The sequence below is a fragment of the Rhinoraja longicauda genome, chromosome 1 (assembly GCF_053455715.1).
Source record: "Rhinoraja longicauda isolate Sanriku21f chromosome 1, sRhiLon1.1, whole genome shotgun sequence".
Classification (NCBI taxonomy): Eukaryota; Metazoa; Chordata; class Chondrichthyes; order Rajiformes; family Arhynchobatidae; genus Rhinoraja; species Rhinoraja longicauda.
The window spans coordinates 117,082,200-117,103,091 of NC_135953.1; the positions used below are offsets into that span (position 1 = coordinate 117,082,200).

The 20,892-nt window shown below is 41.6% G+C and overlaps 1 protein-coding gene across 3 annotated transcripts in view; it reads right to left on the reverse strand.

Annotated features, from left to right (window-relative positions):
* Positions 1–4,007: 4,007 nt before the first annotated feature.
* LOC144596619 (la-related protein 1B-like) overlaps positions 4,008–20,892 on the reverse strand; it is a 58,159-nt gene continuing 41,274 nt past the window's right edge. For all 3 annotated transcript variants that reach the window (XM_078405163.1, XM_078405172.1, XM_078405182.1), the window contains exons 17-20: positions 11,374–11,518; positions 8,898–9,007; positions 8,533–8,660; positions 4,008–6,617 (exon numbers count right to left, since the gene is read on the reverse strand). In XM_078405163.1, the coding sequence (XP_078261289.1) occupies positions 6,372–6,617; positions 8,533–8,660; positions 8,898–9,007; positions 11,374–11,518 (629 nt within the window). In that variant the 3' untranslated portion in view covers positions 4,008–6,371. The remainder of the gene's footprint in view (positions 6,618–8,532; positions 8,661–8,897; positions 9,008–11,373; positions 11,519–20,892) is intronic.

A 20,892-nucleotide genomic window follows, 5' to 3' on the forward strand; every position in this document is an offset into this window, starting at 1 on the left:
CTCAGTAAGAAGTTAAATACCGTTTCCAGACCCTACCTCCTTCCTATTCCATCAGTTCTCCAATTATGTTGTTCCGCATTAACACAGCAGGAATGGCAGCTGAGAAGGAACAAAACCTGATATGCCATCTGGTGTAACTTCCGGCCCATTCAACCAAGCAAAGTCCACCTCACAAACAGTGGAAGATAGTCATGTCAATAAGCTGCTTTAGTTTCAGGCATGCACACAGGCCCTTCAGCCCAATGAGTCCACATCAACCATTGATCACTTGTTCACACTAGTTCTATGTCATCCCACATTCAGACCCATTCCCTATGGGACCAATTTATGGAGGGCCAATTAGCCAACAAATCTGTACAGCTTTGGGAGATGGGAGGATATCGGAGCACCCAGAACCAACCTACACAGTCACAGTAAGAACGTGTAAGCTCCACACAGACAGGATTGAACCCGGGTCTCTGTTGCTGTAAGGCAACAGCTCTACTAGCTGTGTCACTGTGTCGCTCTTAAAAGTTAAAATTTCACAAGGTTCTAGCAACAGATACATGACCCAGTAGGAAAGCTCTTCATCACCCCAGATGGGACAAACCCACAATCCCTGGCTTAGGCAACCAGTGCCTTATCCACAAGGCTACAGGGGTTTGAGAGCGTTGGCTCGCAGAATCATACCATACTGACAAGGTTAACAGACTGCTCCATCACAATTCCTGTGTCGGCCCTTCTCTATCTCGGGGCTCAGGGTCAAGGCAATAAGACCGGAGAGGGAGGAGAGGAAGACAAACTGCCCCCCCCCCCCCGGTAATGCAGCATTCAGGGGGTCGGGGCAGGACGGTGACTGTTACCCTGCTGTACTCGTTTGTCACAGCGGACCCCGAGCCATAATTTCTACGGTTAATCTCCATCTGTCAATCTGTCTCTTACTCGAGATAGTGTCACCCCTTTACCCTTGTCAAACCCGGCCTCTCAATCTCACCCCTTCATCCTTGCGAATCCCGGCCCCTCCATCCCACCACCCTCAACCATTCACAAAGCCTTCCCGATCTCCTTGATTGCCACTCTTGCCCTCAACATCTATCATTTCAAGTTTCTCCCCAGCACTGCTTCAGTCTTTATTTGGACCTCCCAACACACATCACACCTTTTCGTTTCCCTCGTCTGTCAACTCCCACTCCTCACTCCCGACCAAGAGAGTTAGAGTTAGCTCCTGGGGCTAAGGGAATAAGGGGAAAAAAGGCAGAACGGGGTACTGATTTAGGATGATCAGCCATGATCAAATTGAATGGTGGTGCTGGCTCAAACAGCCGAATTTCTATGTTCCTATGGTCCTTCTACCAGATGTGGTGTCACAATACAGTGGTATGTACACAGGGAGTAGTCACCCTTGGAGTGCTCCGATCCTATGAGACCTAATAACATCAGATTAAAAATGGACAAATAAATCTGATTCCACCTACTGTTCACCCTTGGCTGAAGATTCAGTGCAACTCTAAATTGATCAGATTTGAAAGAAGCAGTGAAAGTAGCACGAGCACACAATGTTCAAAGTTCACTTAAACAGCACTAAATTCAAAGTCCATCACCAATAGTTCGTTAGCATAATCACCGACCAATCTGCTCACTTATTGCTGCCAGAGGGCTTGTGACAGAAAGTGATGTCAGCACAATGTATAAACAAACCTCTGACCTTTTTTTTTAACAATCTATCTACAGTAGATGCATCTTGTGTGCTTAAAAGTTAAAGAACAAGTAGAAATGTAGGAACGCCAAAGTAACGAAACATGAAAACAGTGGAAGAAAGATTACTGCAATAAAATGACAAATGATTCATGGTGGATGTTAGCCAGAATTTTCCTGGCCATCTCTCAGTTCCTGACATCAAGGGTCAAATTACACAATGGATGGATCTTGTTTAAATATTACACAACACCACCACCTAGCGGCCAGGGAAAGTAGTGTATTTTCCCAGAGGAGCCACCCAAAGGGATAATACAATGACCATTGGTCATTGTCCCCATTAGTTAGCCCGTGCATCTTAGAGGTATAAAGCACAGATACTTTACATAGACTATAGGTGCAGGATTAGGCTATTCGGCCTTTCGAGCCAGCATTGCCATTCAATGTGATCATGGCTGATCATCTACAATCAATAACCCGTTCCTGCCTTCTCCCCATATCCCTTGATTCTGCTAGCCCCAAGAGCTTCATCTAACTCTCTTTTGAATGCATCCAAGTAAATCGGCCTCCACTGCCTTCTGTGGCCACAAATTCACAACTCTGTGTGAAAACGTTTTTCCTCATCTCAGTTCGAAATGGCCTACCCCTTACACTTAAACTGTGGCCCCGGTTCTGGATTCTCCCAACATTGGGAACATGTTTCCTGCATCTAGCGTGTCCAATCCCGTAATAATTTTATATGTTTCTATAAGATCACCTCATCCTTCTAAATTCCAGTGAATACAAGCCCAGTTGCTCCATTCTTTCATCATATGACAGTCTATCTAACTTTAGTCAGCTTTTGCCAAATCCAAGTGAACTGGTTGGTGTAAAGTTGTTTAAAACATGGCGAAAATACAGTCAAATATGAAGATGTTGTATATAGGACAATTTATCTTTTTTCCCTTCAGTCCTTGGACTCCTTAGTTTCCACTCAGACTTTGTTGCTCTGTGGAGACGATTCTGCATCACCTTGAATGGCTACAGATCTTGCAGCTCGTGAAGGCCCTTCTACATGCCCTAGCACTTGACCCACCAACATCTACCCATATACATATAGTACATAGTAATTTCATAGTTATGACATTGCTGGGACATTGATTTAGAGCATGCAAAATATATTATAGATTTGCACCATCATGGTTCACCAATGGAAGGTCAGTTTAATGGATATACACTCAAGTGGACCACCAAATCCTGCATGGTATGGAACTTGTTGATTCTAAACCACCCGAGTCCCCCATCACACTCCTCCAGACCTTTGTGGAAATCTTTAGTGTTGTGTGAACTGCTCACTGCAGAATAACCTAACGAAACTCATAGCCACTGTGTATAATGCGCTGGTTCAATTGGATTTTTGCAAATGGTCTTTTGGTGCATTAGTGCTGCTGAACCTTAAGGGGAGTCAATTGTAAATATGTTTGTTAAGGACATGCATTCAGAAACTTTCAAGTTTCTTCCAGTTAGGGGAAGAAATAGAAATGCTGTCAGATATTTTGCCTTTTTGTGGCATTCATCACAAAGGATAAATTCTGCCAACAACAGTAACCAGTGATTCTTGTATGAAACACCCATACTACACTGCAATTTATTTAAGGCCTAGGGTAACTGGAACCAAAGCTACAGAATTTTTGAAATTGTGCTGCACCTGGTTGAAAATTTGATGCAATGGCTGCAGGCAAATGAAAGGAAAATTAAAAAATATTTCAACATTCAGCTATTAAATACTGGGGAAAAAATAAATCAAAAGAACATAAATTCAATCTGTTATTAAATCAAACACAGAAAAAAGACCCGTGTTGGATGGTCTGAGTAGCACAGCAGTAAAACGGTAACATGGCAAGCGATAATCCAGGTCCACAACCAATTGGAGCTTTAGGCAATCACCTGTCCTTTGTCCTGATTGATTTTTATGGCCCCAGGTATTTGATTTTACCCCCTAGTTTTGAATTTACCTTAAATCCAGTTATTTCACAGCCCAGATAAATCCATGGTTCTGTGTATACACAGGTACTGTAGTCCTTATCAAACACACCAGTGGAGTCAATCCTTGTACTCAACAACTTGGACACCAGAAACACAAGCTGTGGTGCAGATGAGATCCTCTATGCTTTCCCCAACCTACAAATCTCTTCTGCAACGTGTGAGAGACAGATCAATGTAATACATTTACTCTAACCAAAGAGAAACATATGCAGTAAAGAAATAACTTGGTGCATTAGATTTGTGCATTCAGATAGGGTTGACATTGTAATTTTTATGAACTCTCAAAACATCAAATTGAATTACACAAAAAACAGTGGGCAGATTTGTATATACATGTTCAGGTCATTTTTGTTATATGCACAAGTGATATTTTAATATATTTACAAATTTACTGCTCAATAAGGTACATACTTATTTTGATAAATTTGTTCTCTGTGAGTTAATTTAAAACTATTATCAGGGCCAGAATATTTTTGCCACACTGCATGCTCTTTCACCATAGATCTTCACACTCAAATGCAAAACTACACAATTAATATGATGGCAGGAATCAGAAAATACATGCAATAATTAAACTTGATAGTTGAACAGGTGAACAATTATGAAAGATGGCCATGAAAACGAGGTTTCTGAGAATATGGAAGCATTCCTGGAAGTTGCTGTTAATTACTCCAATTTTAGAGTGACCAAGAAGAGAATGGGTTTTAGCAACCCAATGAAAGACAGCATGCAGATTGTGTTGGCACAGCAGCAAAGGCCAGATAATTCCCCACAGGAAAACAAAACTCAGAAACCAAGGCACAGTTACATTTTCCACCCACCAGTGTTTGGCTTGAGGAGCTTTGACAGAAAAAAGATCACTTGCTACAGTTTTTGATTGAAAGGAGAGATTTAAAATGGGACAGAGCTGTTGAACAATATAAAGTGAAAACAATACAAATAATGAAGTGGTATATGCAGTTTACCTGTTTAAAACATAGCTTCATTGCTATGGCTGTTTTTGTTGCCAGTTTTTCTCTTATTTCAAAACAAATCTCCAAAGAATCACAAGTGCAACCAATTATGTTTTCTGATTCATTTTGTATGTTTTTATATGCATTTTTATAAAAGTTGGGAAGATTGCCACAAATTACACACGCTAATGCTAAATGTGCACACTTATTTCATTAGATGAAAAAATTAAGGTAAATATTCTAAACTGATTACTTTGAATGGTATATACAATCTTTCATCTAAGTATTTTACAATTACTCCGTTCAGCTGGGTTTAAGCCTAGATTATACATTAAGGTATGTGTGTGTTATTTCAGTAAATTAAAACATGTACAGCTGTAGCATATTTATAATGGTAGTTATGTGGATTCCACACTGCTACTGTTCATTCTAGCCCTCTGATTACCAGCAGTAATTCATAGTACTGCCCAGATTTTCCTATATTCAAGTTTGAACAGATAGGAAGACCAATAGATTGTTTTCACTAGTTGCATTAGGATGTCATTCCTAATAGCATACATTTAAAATACATATGTCTGATTTAAGTTTTTCCAGTAATTTTCAGATGTGAATACAACCTTGCAAAATAAACCAGCAACCCACACCCCTCGTTAAGTATAATTTAAAATAATGACAGTCTTAATAATTCCTAAGAGCAAAATTAAACAAAAATCACTTCAGTAAATGAGCACGTTTTTTTGTAAATTTTCCACAAAAATTTGAACATTTTACAACAATATAATAGCATTAGAAAATTACAAATCAATTGTGCTTTACTGAAAGCACACTATAAGCATAAAATAAAGTGATGAAACAAAACCACACCACCTCTTACACCACACAGTACCTCCTGAAATGAGAATAATCTGCAATTTTATCTTGACCTGCGTATCAAGATGCAGTAGGTAATTTAAGCAGTGCAAGATATTAGTGATTCAAAAGACCATATTTAAAAAGCCACACATTCCTTAGTTCTACTTTCATTCAAGCCCAAACAATACCATCTGTATGAATCATTTTTGTAACAATCTCCACTAAATTGTCAGTAACTAGGTAACCAACTGCTTTAAACCTAGAACTCTGCATCCAAGATGATGCACAACCATATTTCAACGCTGTTAATTAAGATTAAATCAGGTTGCAACCTTGGTTATAACCATCTTGGATGCAAGTTTTCTTTCCAGATTTTCTCTACCTACCCAAGTAATTTCAATTGTATACTTTCCAGCAATAAATTTGTACTTTGATATAGGCATATATAATTAATAATAATAGGAGGAACTGGCTGCAAAAGCACTATGGTAATGGACTAAAAAATAAAATTTTCTTCTTTAAGAAGTATGAGAAATCCTCATTGAAATGTAAGGCATCCCAAAATTCAAATGTGTAATTTTTGCATATTTGCAGGAATGCGTTTTTGTAAACAGTAGCTCAAGGTAATCTTGAAAATCAAAGTGAGGGGAGTGACAAATTGTAAGATTCCAAGCTCCCCTCCCCTAAAACAGCTTGCTGAAAACCCAAAAACCGGACTTAGGTTTCCCCACCCCCAAAACTGAAAGTAATATGAATATTTTCAAGTTTTTTTTTTCTTTCATTGAGGCAGTCTAAAAACTGGACAAGGTCCTTGAGCTTAAAATACTGATGTGATTTGTATAAGCAGGGAGACGTGACACAGAAAGTCTATTTCTCGGGAGTTTCAGGCTCAGTGGTAGTCATGGCAGCAGTACTCTGGCTCCTATTCTCAGATTTCCCGGAAGATGCATCCCATTTGGAAGGGTTTGTTGAGACCTGAGGCTGATTGGTGAGTAAGGGCTTAGCAGCATTTACTGATTTACTAGTAGAAGAGTTTGATAGATGTCTTCTGCGACCACTCTCATCAGTTCCAGAAGAACGTCGCTTTCGACCAACCTCATCACCAAATGGAGGCTAAGAAATAAGTAGCATTGTTATTAACACATTTCAACAGTCAGAACTAAAATTAACTATGTACCAAAAAGTAGGACATTGAAAATGGATTTCAGCTGAATACATCCTTTAGCAAGCAGGGAAGCTACTTAAATAGGTCAGAAGGTACCACAAAGCTGGTGTAAAGAGGAATTTCAGGGGAAAATTCATAGTAGTGGATATTAATCAACCAGACTCTGATGGGATAACGAGCAGAAAACAATTTTGATAGCAACATGTTTGCTTTCAAGCCAAACCATGATTATATGCATGTAAATTTCAGCATTAGGACCCCAAAATTATTGTCTGCTGAACAAGGACGTACAGAGGGATCTTGGGATTCAAGTCCCTAGCTCCTTGAAAGTGGCAACACAAGTAGATAGAGTGGTAAAGGTGCATGGTATGCTTGCCTTCAACGGTCAGGCCACCAAGTCCAAGAGCCAGGAAGTCATGTTGCAGCTTTATATAACTTTGTTTAGGCCGCATTTGGAGTATTATGTACTGTTCATATAGTCCCATAACAGGAAGGGTTTGGAGGCTTTGGAGAGGGTGCAAAATGCTGCTGGAATAGAGCGTATTAGCTATAAAGAGAAGTTGGGCAAACCTGGATTGTTTTCTCTGGAACGGAGATGGTTGAGGGGAGACCCAAGAGAAGTATATAAAGCTCTGAGAGGCACAGATAGGGTAGACCGCCAGAAACTATTCCCCAGGATGGAAATGTCAAAGAATAGAATGCATAGCTTTAAGCTGAAAAGGGCAAAGTTTAAAGGAGATGTGTGGAGCAAGTTATTTATCTATTTATTCCTAGTGAGTGGTAGGCACCTGCTGAGTGGTGGGTGCCTTAAATTGTGACATTTAAGAGGCTTTTAGATTGGCACATGGATAGGCAGGGAAAGGAAGGGTATGATTAGCAGGCAAAGGAGATTAGTTTATGTTCAGCACAGATATTGTAGACAAAAGGGCTTGTTCCTGTGCTGTACTGTTATATTCTATGAAAAGAGAATATTATGTCTTAGCACAGGCTGGGGAAAAAACACATGGGCATACATTGGGATAATATAGAGGCACAGTGATAAGAGTCGTTGCATAACAATGCTAGAGACCCGGGTTCAATCCTGACCACGAATGCTGCCTGTACAGAGTTTGTATGTTTTCCCTGCAACTGCGTGGGTTTTCTCTGAATGCTCCAGTTTCCTCCCACATTCCAAAGACATACACGCTTGTAGATAAATTGTCCCTAGTGTAAAGGATAGTACTCGTGATCGCTGGCCGGCGTGGACTCGGTGGGGCCTGCTTCCATGCTGTGTCTCTAAAGTCTAAAGGTTGCCACATCTCTGCCATTATTCTTCAAGTAAGCTCCAGGAAAGCCGCTAAGATTGAGGGGTGAGGTTGGGCCCCAAGGCATCAGTCAGGATGCAGGGAAATTGGTGAACTCTAGCAGCCTGTGGAATCAATGTGCAACTAGAAGACCCCTGAAAGATTTTGGTTTATTATTGTCACGTGTACTGAAGTACAGTTAAAAGCTTTGTATTGCATGCTGTCCAAACAGATCAGATATACTACACATAAATCCAATCAAGTCAAACACAAGTATAACCAATAGAACAAAGGGGAATATAGAGTGCAAAATATAATTCCCATAATTGTAGCACATCAGTTCCAGACAAAGCCCAATGTCTACTAGATAGTGGAGATTAATTTCATCGTACCCAAAGCTTATGAAAGGACTGCTCAGCAGCCTGATAAATGAGAGAATTTGTTGCCGAGTCTGAGAGTTTGCATAAAGGAAAAGATGACTAAATTAATTTACAATTGAAACTGGACAATTAAGTGTATTTGACAGCTGCTAATAAATACCACTAATATGATAAACCAAATAAAATACTAATGAACTCACATCAACTCTGAAGTCCTCAAGTCGTTTGAAATTGCTAAGGTATTCTTGCAGTTTGTGGTCTATTGGTAAATGCTTGGTTTGTGTGTACTTCAGAAAAGCCCAGAACTTTTCCAATCCATACAGTTGTCCTAAAATCAAAAGCACTCAAAAGTCAGTATCTTAATATCTAGAATTATGCATTTTATTACGATGCAGTATTTTTATTCTAAAATTGCTAACAGCTGAAATCACAGGCCTCGTCTTCTATTTTCATAATCTCACACAATGATTTCATAAAAATAAAACGGATTTTAACTGATTATAGGTCTTGTAAGTTTGTTCCTTTTTTGGTTTCTTGTGGTTTATTAATTTGGGATGAAGATTACCTGCTTCATAGTCTTTTATTGTTTCTTCCTGGAAGTCCTTGAATATATCATATCGGAATCTTCTTTCTAATCCATAGCTGTAAAATCTAAATAGGCATTCCAACCCATACCTGGAAAAGAAACACACTGTGGGTATACAGGTTGCACATTTTGCAAGCTAGAATTTAAATAGCATAGACAGTGAAAAGTCTGCATTTATTTAGGCAGATAACTCTGAAAAGCTCAAGCTTTAGAGACCAACCTACAACTCTACCTTGTAAGAACCAATTCGTTCTCCCCGTGACCTGCGTGGGTTTTCTCCGAGATCTTCGGTTTCCTCCCACACTCCAAAGATGTACAGGTATGTAGGTTAATTGGCTGGGTAAATGTAAAAATTGTCCCTAGTGGGTGTAGGATAGTGTTAATGTACGGGGATCGCTGGGCGGCACGGACTTGGAGGGCCGAAAAGGCCTGTTTCCGGCTGTAGATATATGATGATGATGATGATGATGAATTACAATTATATCGGCAAAGTAAAAGCAGCAAGGCAAAACAAATCATCAGTACAACAGTAATTTCCTAAGAATATCTGTCCTACCTCTAAGAAAAAGGTTTGAACAATGCACTGGAAAACTTCAGTGAAACTGGTAGAAAGTTGCCATCTGATCTTTCTAAAGGACTTGGGGGTCTACCAACACTAGCGCATCTTTTACCAAATAAAAGCTCAATGGATGCAACCTTTTCAGCTTCTTTCACTGATTCTCCACATAACTATTTGGATTTTATCCAGAGATAATTGCTCCTGGTCTGAGATAGATACCATACCTTCTTGAAAAACACTGGAGAATTTATTAATTATCAATTAGAATTCTGCGTTATGGTTGCTCCTCCCAAGGATCTTGAACAATGAGATTGTAATTAATCCTTTCTCATTACTCAATATCCAATCGAGGAAGGCCTGCTCGCAAGATGGTTTCTCTTGGTTCAGGTAATTCCTGGAATTCCTCCAAAACATCACCCATTCCTTCTATCCAGAGATGCTGCCTGTCCCGCTGAGTTACACATTTTGTGTCCATCTTCATTGAAAATAGCTGGACGCCACAAGATCCTGTTGTCATTTTTTCTTATTTTACTGGTGTTCTACAGAGTGTCTTTCAAGTGCATTGCTTGTTTAATTGTTAAAATAAAAGCACATTAAGAATATTATTTGGTAAGTATGGGAATGATGTGGACTGAAGTAAAGGTGCATGAGACTGCAGATGGTGTAATCTGGAACAAATAAACTGGGCCTTGGAGGAACTCAGCAGATCAAGCAGCATCTGTGGCGGGAATTGACAGTCAACAGTTTGGGTTTGAGACCTTCATCTCAAGTTCAAATGGAGGGTCTCGATTTGAGACATTGATTGTCCATTTCCATCCATAGATGTTGTTTGACCCATTGAGTTCTTCCAGCAGCTTGTTCGTGTTAGATGGACGTTAGCTGATTAAAGAGTTCAAAGCCCAAAACATTATTTATTAGATTTATTAATAGCTGAACATTTATCATTTGGCCTTTAAGGTTCTAACCGGTCTTTAGATGTTACTTTCTTTCAAATATTTTTTCATGAGGTGGACCTCTGGGTATCAGACTCATACTAAGTGAAACTCCAATAACCCACTACCTTCAGGAAGATTGGTGGTGCCGAATTGCAGATTTTCTGGACAATGAGATGTTACTGATATGGGAAATATGCAGGAAAGGGGAACTGGTTTTGGATGATCAGCCATGATCATATTGAATGGCAGTGCTGGCTCAAAGGGCTGAATAGACAATAGGTGCAGGAGTAGGCCATTCGGCCCTTCGAGCCAGCACCACCATTCAATGTGATCATGGCTGATCATTCTCAATCAGTACCCCGTTCCTGCCTTCTCCCCATACCCCCTGACTCCGCTATCCCTAACTCTATCTAGCTCTCTTGAATGCATTCAGAGAATTGGCCTCCATTGCCTTCTGAGGCAGAGAATTCCACAGATTTACAACTCTCTGACTGGCCTACTCCAGGACATTGTCTATGTGTCTATGAATGGTGGTGCTGGCTCAAAGTGCCTAATGGCCTACTCCTGCACCTATTTTCTATGTTTCTATGTAACTGTAAGCTCACATACAGTTACTAGTGAAAACATCTGATTTGTGACATAGCATACGAGGAAGCAATCGGTCTGACCTTTTCTGCCAGGACTTGCAAATTACTTGAAATTAAAGACATTTAAGGCTTCATTTAACTCTTAATACAAAAAGAATTTAAACCTGCCTAGACTTACCACTAGACTTTTGATTACTAAGTACTGCTTGGTTTGGTGCCAGACTAATCAAAAATAATCCAGTGCATCAGTCTGTCAAATGTGCCATACAGCTCCAGGTTGTTATGGATGGACTAATGTCTTCCATTTGGTTTGAATTAGGAAGAATTCATAATTTTTACTCCAGACAGATTTCCCACACTACTGATGATCATACCTGTAATTGTCCTTTGCATCCTCAAGAGACAACTGTTTGAATTCTTCGTACATTTTCCTGTTGAAGTGATCTCTGAGGAAAAAGGACCAGAAACGGAACAGTGTGTTCATTTCCTGGGATTGCCCAATTCCTAATCGCTTTCTCTCTGAAAAGAAAGAAAAATGTAATTGAAAAGCAAATTGAAACCGCCTGGAAAAAAGTTGCCATTCTTGATCTAAATTCAACCATGACTTCAGATAGAGAGCCAGGTATCTTTCTAAAAAACTAATTTGGTCGAAGTGTAGAGTAGTTCATGTGAAGAACCAGTTGGATTTCTGGATTTCCAATCTCACTTATCTGATGTTGCTTGGACTCAGAAGATAACCTTTTTTTAAATTGATTATTTGGGATCTGGACATCACTGACATGGCCAACATTTATTGCCAATTCTGCTACACCACTATCGTGAACTGCTGAAGTCATTCTAGTGATGCTGGATAGAAATTCCAGCTGTAGGCCTGGTGATATCTTTCCAAGTCAAAATGCTATGTAGCTTCTAAGGTTGCATTCCCCTGTCTTGAATGTGTTTGTCCTTCTTGGCCCTGCATAATGGAGGTTAGGGTGATGCTCTTTTGCGTAATGGCGAGCAACTGCAACGCATTTTGTAGACAGTACACACAGCAGCCACAGATATTCTCCATCAATTGGCGCACTACGCTTAGCATGTTGCTTGAAGTACCAATAAAGGGGCTGCTTTGTTCTGGATGGTGTCAAGCTTTGATATTGAGGCTGCACTCCTCCAGGCAAGAGTATCGAGTCACATTGCCAACTACTGCAAAGAATAGGATGGCAAAGATTAGTAGTGACTTGCAAGATACTCAAAGCTTCTGGCCTGTGCCTGTTGCCACGGTATTTATGCGATTCATTCGTTTGAATATTTGATCAATGATAACGTCCAGATATTCTTGGCAGGGGCTCAGGGATGCCAGTGCCACAGAAGAATTGTGGCTTGTTGGAGAGGGGTTAACCATCTGGTCTGGAACTTTTGTGATGTTTCTTGCTACTTATCACCCAATTTCTGATGCTGCCTGGATCTTGCTGCTTGCTAGCATTGGCTATTCATTTGCAGAGGAGTTGCAAATGGAATTGAATGTCACATTTTCATCACTGAACATCTGCAGTTCCAAACTTATGATGGAAGGTTATGAAGAACCTGGTGATAAAATCCGCAACATAGAACAAAGTCCTGTGGAACTCCTGCGGTTATGTCTCGGAGCTGTGATTGACCTCCGGCACAAGCATCTTCCTACTTGCAAGGTACGGCTCCAATTCTTTTCGTTTGATGCTCATTTATTTTAGTTTTCAATGCATTCCGTGTTTCCATTGATGAAATTGAAACCAATAGTCATGGGGGAAATATTCCAATGATTAGAGTTATATCTCATGAAAAGGAAAATGCTTGATTGTTGGAAGTCAATAATCAGCAAAATCCTGCATTGAGGTCATTGATAAATCCTCCTTTCCGTTTGAAGTGTTTTATAGTACAATTTTGGTCTTCCCACTTAACAAAAAAAGGGATTGCAGCAGAGATTCACCAGACTGCTTCCTGTCTTTCATAAGGAGAAATTAGTATTATTTAAAGTAAGGATAAGAGGTGATTTCTTTGAATCTTTCACAGAAACCTACAAAATTCTTCCAGGGATTGTCAAACAAGGTACATGAAAGTTTTCTGTTACCAAGTCTAAAGCTCAATGCCACAGTACTAAAATAATTAACAGGATACATATGACTGAAATGAAAACAAATTATTTCACACAAGGATGGTGATACTTTGGAATGTGGACTCAAAGTTCTATTTCAAGGTATTAGATGAATTAAGAGAAGGGACAAAAAAATGATGCTCAGGTAGATGCCAGTTAGTTATCATGGGTGACCTTAATCTACATAAAGATTGGGCCAACCAAATTGGCAACAGTGCTGAGGAAGATTTCCCAGAATGTATTCAGGATGGGTTCTTAAACCAATATGTAGAAGAAACTGATTGGAGGGCAGGCCATCCTCGACTGGGTATTGTGTAATCATATCATATCATCATATCATATATATACAGCCGGAAACAGGCCTTTTCGGCCCACCAAGTCCGTGCCGCCCAGCGATCCCCGTACACTAACACTATCCTACACCCACCAGGGACAATTTTTACATTTACCCAGCCAATTAACCTACATACCTGTACGTCTTTGGAGTGTGGGAGGAAACCGAAGATCTCGGAGAAAACCCACACAGGTCACGGGGAGAACGTACAAACTCCTTACAGTGCAGCACCCGTAGTCAGGATCGAACCTGAGTCTCCGGCGCTGCATTCGCTGTAAAGCAGCAACTCTACCGCTGCGCTACCGTGCCGCCCAAGAGGAAGGATTAGTTAGCGATCTTGTTGTGCAAGGCCCCATGGGCAACAGTGAAGATAATATGGTGGGATTCTGCATTAGGATGGAGAGTGACACGGTTAATTCAGAGACATGGGTCCTGAACTTGAATAAAGGAGACTCTGAAGGTATGAGACGGCAATTGGCTAGGATGGACTGGCAAGTTATACTTAAAGGGTTGACAGTGGAGATGCAATGGAAAAGATTTGAAGACCGCATGGTCTCCAAAGACGTACAGGTATGTAGGTTAATTGGCTGGGTAAATGTAAAAATTGTCCCTAGTGGGTGTAGGATAGTGTTAATGTACGGGGATCGCTGGGCGGCACGGACTTGGAGGGCCGAAAAGGCCTGTTTCCGGCTGTATATATATGATATGATAACTCCAGAAATCGTCAGAAATTTCTGACAAAAAAATAAAACTGGGAAGGCGGCTCAACCGTGGCTGACGAGGGAAGTCAAGGATTGTGTTAAATCCAAGGAAGAGGCATATAAATTGGCCAGAAGAAGCAGCAAACCAGAGGACTGGGAGAAACTTACAACTCAAAGGGGTTAATTAAGAGGGGGAAAAAGAGCATGAAAGAAAGCTTGCGGGGAATATAAAAACGGACAGTAAAAGTTTCTTTCGATGTGTAAAAAGGAAAAGATTAATGAAGACGAATACAGGTCCCTTACAGTCAGAGAGGTGAATTTATAATGGGAAACAAGGAAATGACAGATGTTACTGCAGTTGTACAGGGTCCTGGTGAGACCACACCTGGAGTATTGTGTGCAATTTTGGTCTCCTAATTTGAAGGGCATTATTGCCATTGAGAGAGTGCAGCTTAGGTTCACCAGGTTAATTCCCGGGATGGTGGGACTGACATATGATGAAAGAATGGGTCGACTAGGCTTGTATTCACTGGAATTTAGAAGGTTGAGAGGGGATCTTACAGAAACATAAAACTCTTAAGAGGATTGGACTGGGTAGATGCAGGAAAAATGTTCCCGATGTTGGGGGTATCCAGAACCAGGGGTCACAGTTTAAGAATAAGGGGTAGTAGGCCATTTAAGACTGAGATGAGGAAAAACTTTTTTCACCCAGAGAGTTGTGAATCTGTGGAATTCTCTGCCACAGAAGGCAGTGGAGGCCAATTCATTGGATGTTTAAGGTAGAGTTAGATTTAGCTCTTAGGGCTAGCGGAATCAAGGGATATGGGGAAAAAGCCAGAATGGGGTACTGATTTTGGATGATCAGTCATGATCATATTGAATGGCGGTGCTGGTTCGAAGGGCCGAATGGCCTACTCCTGCACCTATTTTCTATGCCCTTGTTGAATAGTGGAGCAGCCTTTCAGGGCCAAATTACCATTCCTCCTCCTATTTCCAATGTTCAAGACATGGACAAGTAATGATTAGGTCTGCACTGACAAAACCCAAAGGTGGTGTTGGTAAGCAGGCTAGTGGTGTGTAAATGTCACTTAATAGTTCTCTTTCATAATTCTTTTGACCGTTCATCATTCTGCTGACAGTCAGTGTGGATTTGACCTGCTCTTTATGGATGAAGCTATTCCTGAGCAATTTTCCATAATGCTAAGCAGGTGTCACCGTTGTAACATCTGTCTGGAATAGCTCGGCTAGAGGTGCTGCTAGTTCTACAACACAGGTCCTCTGTACTAAAGTGAAGCTGTGGCCCCAAATACTTTCCTGGATTTACATTGATATCACATGGAGTCTGTGAGAAAGCAAACAGGCTGAAGATCAGCTTCCATGATGGTGGGGATGTCAGGAAGTTATTGAAGCGGACCCGGGTTGCAAACACATCAGACTTGACTCCACCACACGTTTGTTGCGCATGCTTGGAGCACCTTCTCTCTATGCAAGATACTGACACCTGGTAATGTTACATTTGCACATTTGTGGTTAGTTCTGGAGCAAAGGTCTTCCATGCTGTAACTAGAAAGTTGTCTGACCTAAATTCTTTGCTGGATTCACATGAAGTGTATGAAGTGAATCAAACTAGCTGAAGACTGATAGAAATAAATCCTATTAGAAGTGATAATACACCAAAATCGACTTCAAAAAAACACACATTTTATTGTGGACACAAAATGCTGGAGTAATTCAGCAGGACAGGCAGCATCTGTGGATAGAAAGAATGGGTGATGTTTTGGGTTGAGACCCTTCTTCAGACTGAATCGGGGAGATGAATATACAGAGATACAGCAATGAAAGATGTGAAAGAGAGACAAAGGGGATGAAGCTCAATGAAAATGAAGAATAGATCATTGTTAGCTAGGAGAAGGTAACAACAAAGCAAACAGAGATAAAATGTAAACGAGGACAGTAAGACTAATCGAAGAAATGGGAAGGGGGGGAAGGATGGAGAGGGAAGACAACGCTTACTTGAAGTCAGTGAAGTCAATAGTCAAACCACTGGGGTACAAGCTGCCCAAGCAAAATATGAGGTATTGTTCCTCTAATTTGTGCTGGTCTTTACTCTACTAACGGAGGAGGCCCAGGACTGAAAGGTCAGTGTGGGAATGGGAGGGGGAATTAAAGTGTTTAGCAAACGGAAGATTAGGTTTTGATTAAAGTCTAAGAATCTTCCTCCTTGAGACCACGTAAAAGAATCCACAACATTCAGATGAATTATCACAAGGTGATGGCGGAAAAGTTGGTGCAGTGTGTTTCCTGCAGGATGTGGGAAGACAGGGACGTTGCTGGAGCTTCTGGGAGCTACACCTGCAAGAACTGTGTCCAGGTGCAGCTCCTGAAGGGACGTGTGGTGGAGTTGGAGAGGCAGTTGGATGACCTCAGGGCCATCCGGGAATGCGAGAGTTTCCTCGACAGGACCTATTGTGAGGCTGTCACGCCAAGGGTCCAGGTCGAGCGAAGGTGGGAGACTGTTTCAGGGGGGAGTGGACGTGGACTACAGGAGACCCCAGTGGCTGTGCCTATTGCAAATAGGTATACCCTCTTGGGAACTGTCGGGGCAGAAGACGTTTCCAGTCCGAGTGGCGGATCTGTTGGCAAGGATACTCGACAGGGGAGACCGAAGTCTGGAAGAGCCGTAGTGGTCGGTGACTCCATAGTCCGAGGGACGGACAGAAGATTCTGTGGCAGCAGGAGGGACTTGAGGATGGTCTGTTGCCTCCTTGGTGCCAGGGTTCAACACATCACAGACCGGCTTCAGAAAATCCTAGTGAGGGAAGGCGATCAACCTGAAGTCGTTGTGCACGTGGGCACGAATGACGTCGGGCGGAAGAGGAAGGAGGTGCTACAGCGGGAGTTTAGAGAGTTGGGAAAAACACTGAGAAGTAGGACGTCGAAGGTGGTTATCTCTGGACTGCTACCGGTAACTCGTGCTGGTGAGGCCAGGAACAGAGAGATAGAGGGTATGAATTTATGGCTGAGGGACTGGTGCAGAGAGCAGGGATTTAGATTTCTGGACCACTGGGATCTCTTCTGGGCTAGGGGTGACTTGTACAAAAGGGACGGGTTGCATCTTAACAGCAGGGGGACAAACATTCTGGCAGGCAGGTTTGCTAGTGTGACACCTGTGGCTTTAAACTAAGTAGTGGGGGGGAGGGGTTAACAAATTGTGAATATGAAGATGAGGTAAAAGGGAATACAGGAGATATTGCAAAGACTCTCGGAAGAATGGGAACAGAAGTTCTAGAGGGGAAAAGAAATTAAGGGCAGGGCCAATTGTGAACGATGTGAGAGGGGAGGTAAATACAGAAGTTAAAGTGTTGTACTTAAATGCGCGTAGTATAAAAAATAAAGTGGATGAGCTTGAGGCTCAGTTAGTCATGGGCAAGTATGATGTTGTAGGGATCACTGAGACATGGCTACAAGAGGACCAGGGCTGGGAACTGAATATTCAGGGGTACACAACGTATAGAAAAGACAGACAGGTGGGCAGAGGGGGTGGGGTTGCTCTGATGGTAAGGAATGATATTCATTCCCTTGCAAGGGGTGACATAGAATCAGGAGATGTTGAATCAGTATGGATAGAAATGAGAAATTGTAAGGGTAAAAAGACCCTAATGGGAGTTATCTATAGGCCCCCAAACAGTAGCCTCGACATAGGGTGCAAGTTGAATCAGGAGATAAAATTGGCGTGTCAAAAATGTAATGGGAGATTTCAACATGCAGGTAGACTGGGAAAATCAGGTTGGAAATGGACCCCAGGAAAGAGAGTTTGTAGAGTGCCTTCGAGATGGATTCTTAGAACAGCTTGTACTGGAGCCTACCAGGGAGAAGGCAATTCTGGATTTAGTGTTGTGTAATGATCCTGATCTGATAAGGGGACTAGAGGTAAAAGAGCCATTAGGAGGCAGTGATCACAACATGATAAGTTTTACTCTGCAAATGGAAAGGCAGAAGGGAGAATCGGAAGTGTCGGTATTACAGTATAGCAAAGGGGATTACAGAGGCATGAGGCAGGAGCTGGCCAAAATTGATTGGAAGGAGGCCCTAGCAGGGAAGACGGTAGAACAGCAATGGCAGGTATTCCTGGGAATAATGCAGAGGTTGCAGGATCCATTTATTCCAAAGAGGTGGAAAGACTCTAAGGGGAGTAAGAGACACCTGTGGCTGACAAGGGAAGTCAGGGACAGCATAAAAATTAAGGAGAGGAAGTATAACATAGCAAAGAAGAGTGGGAAGACAGAGGATTGGGACTCTTTTAAAGAGCAACAAAAGTTAACTAAAAAGGCAATACGGGGAGAAAAGATGAGGTACGAGGGTAAACTAGCCAATAATATAAAGGAGGATAGCAAAAGTTTTTTTAGGTACGTGAAGAGGAAAAAAATAGTCAAGGCAAATGTGGGTCCCTTGAAGACAGAAGCAGGGGAATTTATTATGGGGAACAAAGAAATGGCAGACGAGTTAAACCGTTACTTTAGATCTGTCTTCACTGAGGAAGATACACACAATCTCCCAAATGTTCTAGGGGCCGGAGAACCTAGGGTGATGGAGGAACTGAAGGAAATCCACATTAGGCAGGAAATGGTTTTGGGTAGACTGATGGGACTGAAGGCTGATAAATCCCCAGGGCCTGATGGTCTGCATCCCAGAGTACTTAAGGAGGTGGCTCTAGAAATAGTGGAAGCATTGGAGATCATTTTTCAATGTTCTATAGATTCAGGATCAGTTCCTGTGGATTGGAGGATAGCAAATGTTATCCCACTTTTTAAGAAAGGAGGGAGAGAGAAAACGGGTAATTATAGACCAGTTAGTCTGACATCAGTGGTGGGGAAGATGCTGGAGTCAATTATAAAAGACGAAATTGCTGAGCATTTGGATAGCAGTAACGGGATCATTCCGAGTCAGCATGGATTTACGAAGGGGAAATCATGCTCGACAAATCTACTGGAATTTTTTGAGGATGTAACTAGGAAAATTGACAAGGGAGAGTCAGTGGATGTGGTGTACCTCGACTTTCAGAAAGCCTTCGACAAGGTCCCACATAGGAGATTAGTGGGCAAAATTAGGGCACATGGTATTGGGGGTAGGGTACTGACATGGATAGAAAATTGGTTGACAGACAGAAAGCAAAGAGTGGGGATAAATGGGTCCCTTTCGGAATGGCAGGCAGTGACCAGTGGGGTACCGCAAGGTTCGGTGCTGGGACCCCAGCTATTTACGATATACATTAATGACTTAGACGAAGGGATTAAAAGTACCATTTGCAAATTTGCAGATGATACTAAGTTGGGGGGTAGTGTGAATTGTGAGGAAGATGCAATAAGGCTGCAGGGTGACTTGGACAGGTTGTGTGAGTGGGCGGATACATGGCAGATGCAGTTTAATGTAGATAACTGTGAGGTTATTCACTTTGGAAGTAAGAATAGAAAGGCAGATTATTATCTGAATGGTGTCAAGTTAGGAGGAGGGGGAGTTCAACGAGATCTGGGTGTCCTAGTGCATCAGTCAATGAAAGGAAGCATGCAGGTACAGCAGGCAGTGAAGAAAGCCAATGGAATGTTGGCCTTCGTAACAAGAGGAGTTGAGTATAGGAGCAAAGAGGTCCTTCTACAGTTGTACCGGGCCCTGGTGAGACCGCACCTGGAGTACTGTGTGCAGTTTTGGTCTCCAAATTTGAGGAAGGATATTCTTGCTATGGAGGGCGTGCAGCGTAGGTTCACTAGGTTAATTCCCGGAATGGCGGGACTGTCCTATGTTGAAAGGCTGGAGCGATTGGGCTTGTATACACTGGAATTTAGACGGATGAGGGGGGATCTTATTGAAACATATAAGATAATTAGGGGATTGGACACATTAGAGGCAGATAACATGTTCCCAATGTTGGGGGAGTCCAGAACAAGGGGCCACAGTTTAAGAATAAGGGGTAGGCCATTTAGAACGGAGATGAGGAAGAACTTTTTCAGTCAGGGTGGTGAAGGTGTGGAATTCTCTGCCTCAGAAGGCAGTGGAGGCCAGTTCGTTGGATGCTTTCAAGAGAGAGCTGGATAGAGCTCTTAAGGATAGCGGAGTGAGGGGGTATGGGGAGAAGGCAGGAACGGGGTACTGATTGAGAGTGATCAGCCATGATCGCATTGAATGGCGGTGCTGGCTCGAAGGGCTGAATGGCCTACTCCTGCACCTATTGTCTATTGTCTATTGAAAGATATACGAACAGGCTGTGGAATTTTCCTGTCAAGTTTTCACCACATTATGATATTTTACACCTTTGGTTTGTAGGATCCTGTGCTGCATAACCCAAGTGTTCTTTGGAGTGTCATCCAAACCATTCTATTGTTTACATAATATACAAGCTTCAGTTTGGAATTAGTCTTTATGTTAAAATTACTCAAACATATTTAACACAAGATCCTTACAACAAAAAATATATATATACTGGATTAAAACTTAGCCCAAGAAGGTCTGGTGTTATTTGCTCTACATTTCAAAATTACCTTATGGTAACAGTACATTAGTACTCCCCTTTTCAGTTCTATCACAAACTAAACATCAACTCTCTTACTAATATTAATCCAATTCAAAGTTACAAAGATAAACAAATGGAAAACATATGCGCTTTTATTAACTACAGTTGATCCATTTGATGAATAATTTCTTTTCTTTGCACTTAATTTCACCATTCGACCATCAGTTGAAAATGTAGGAA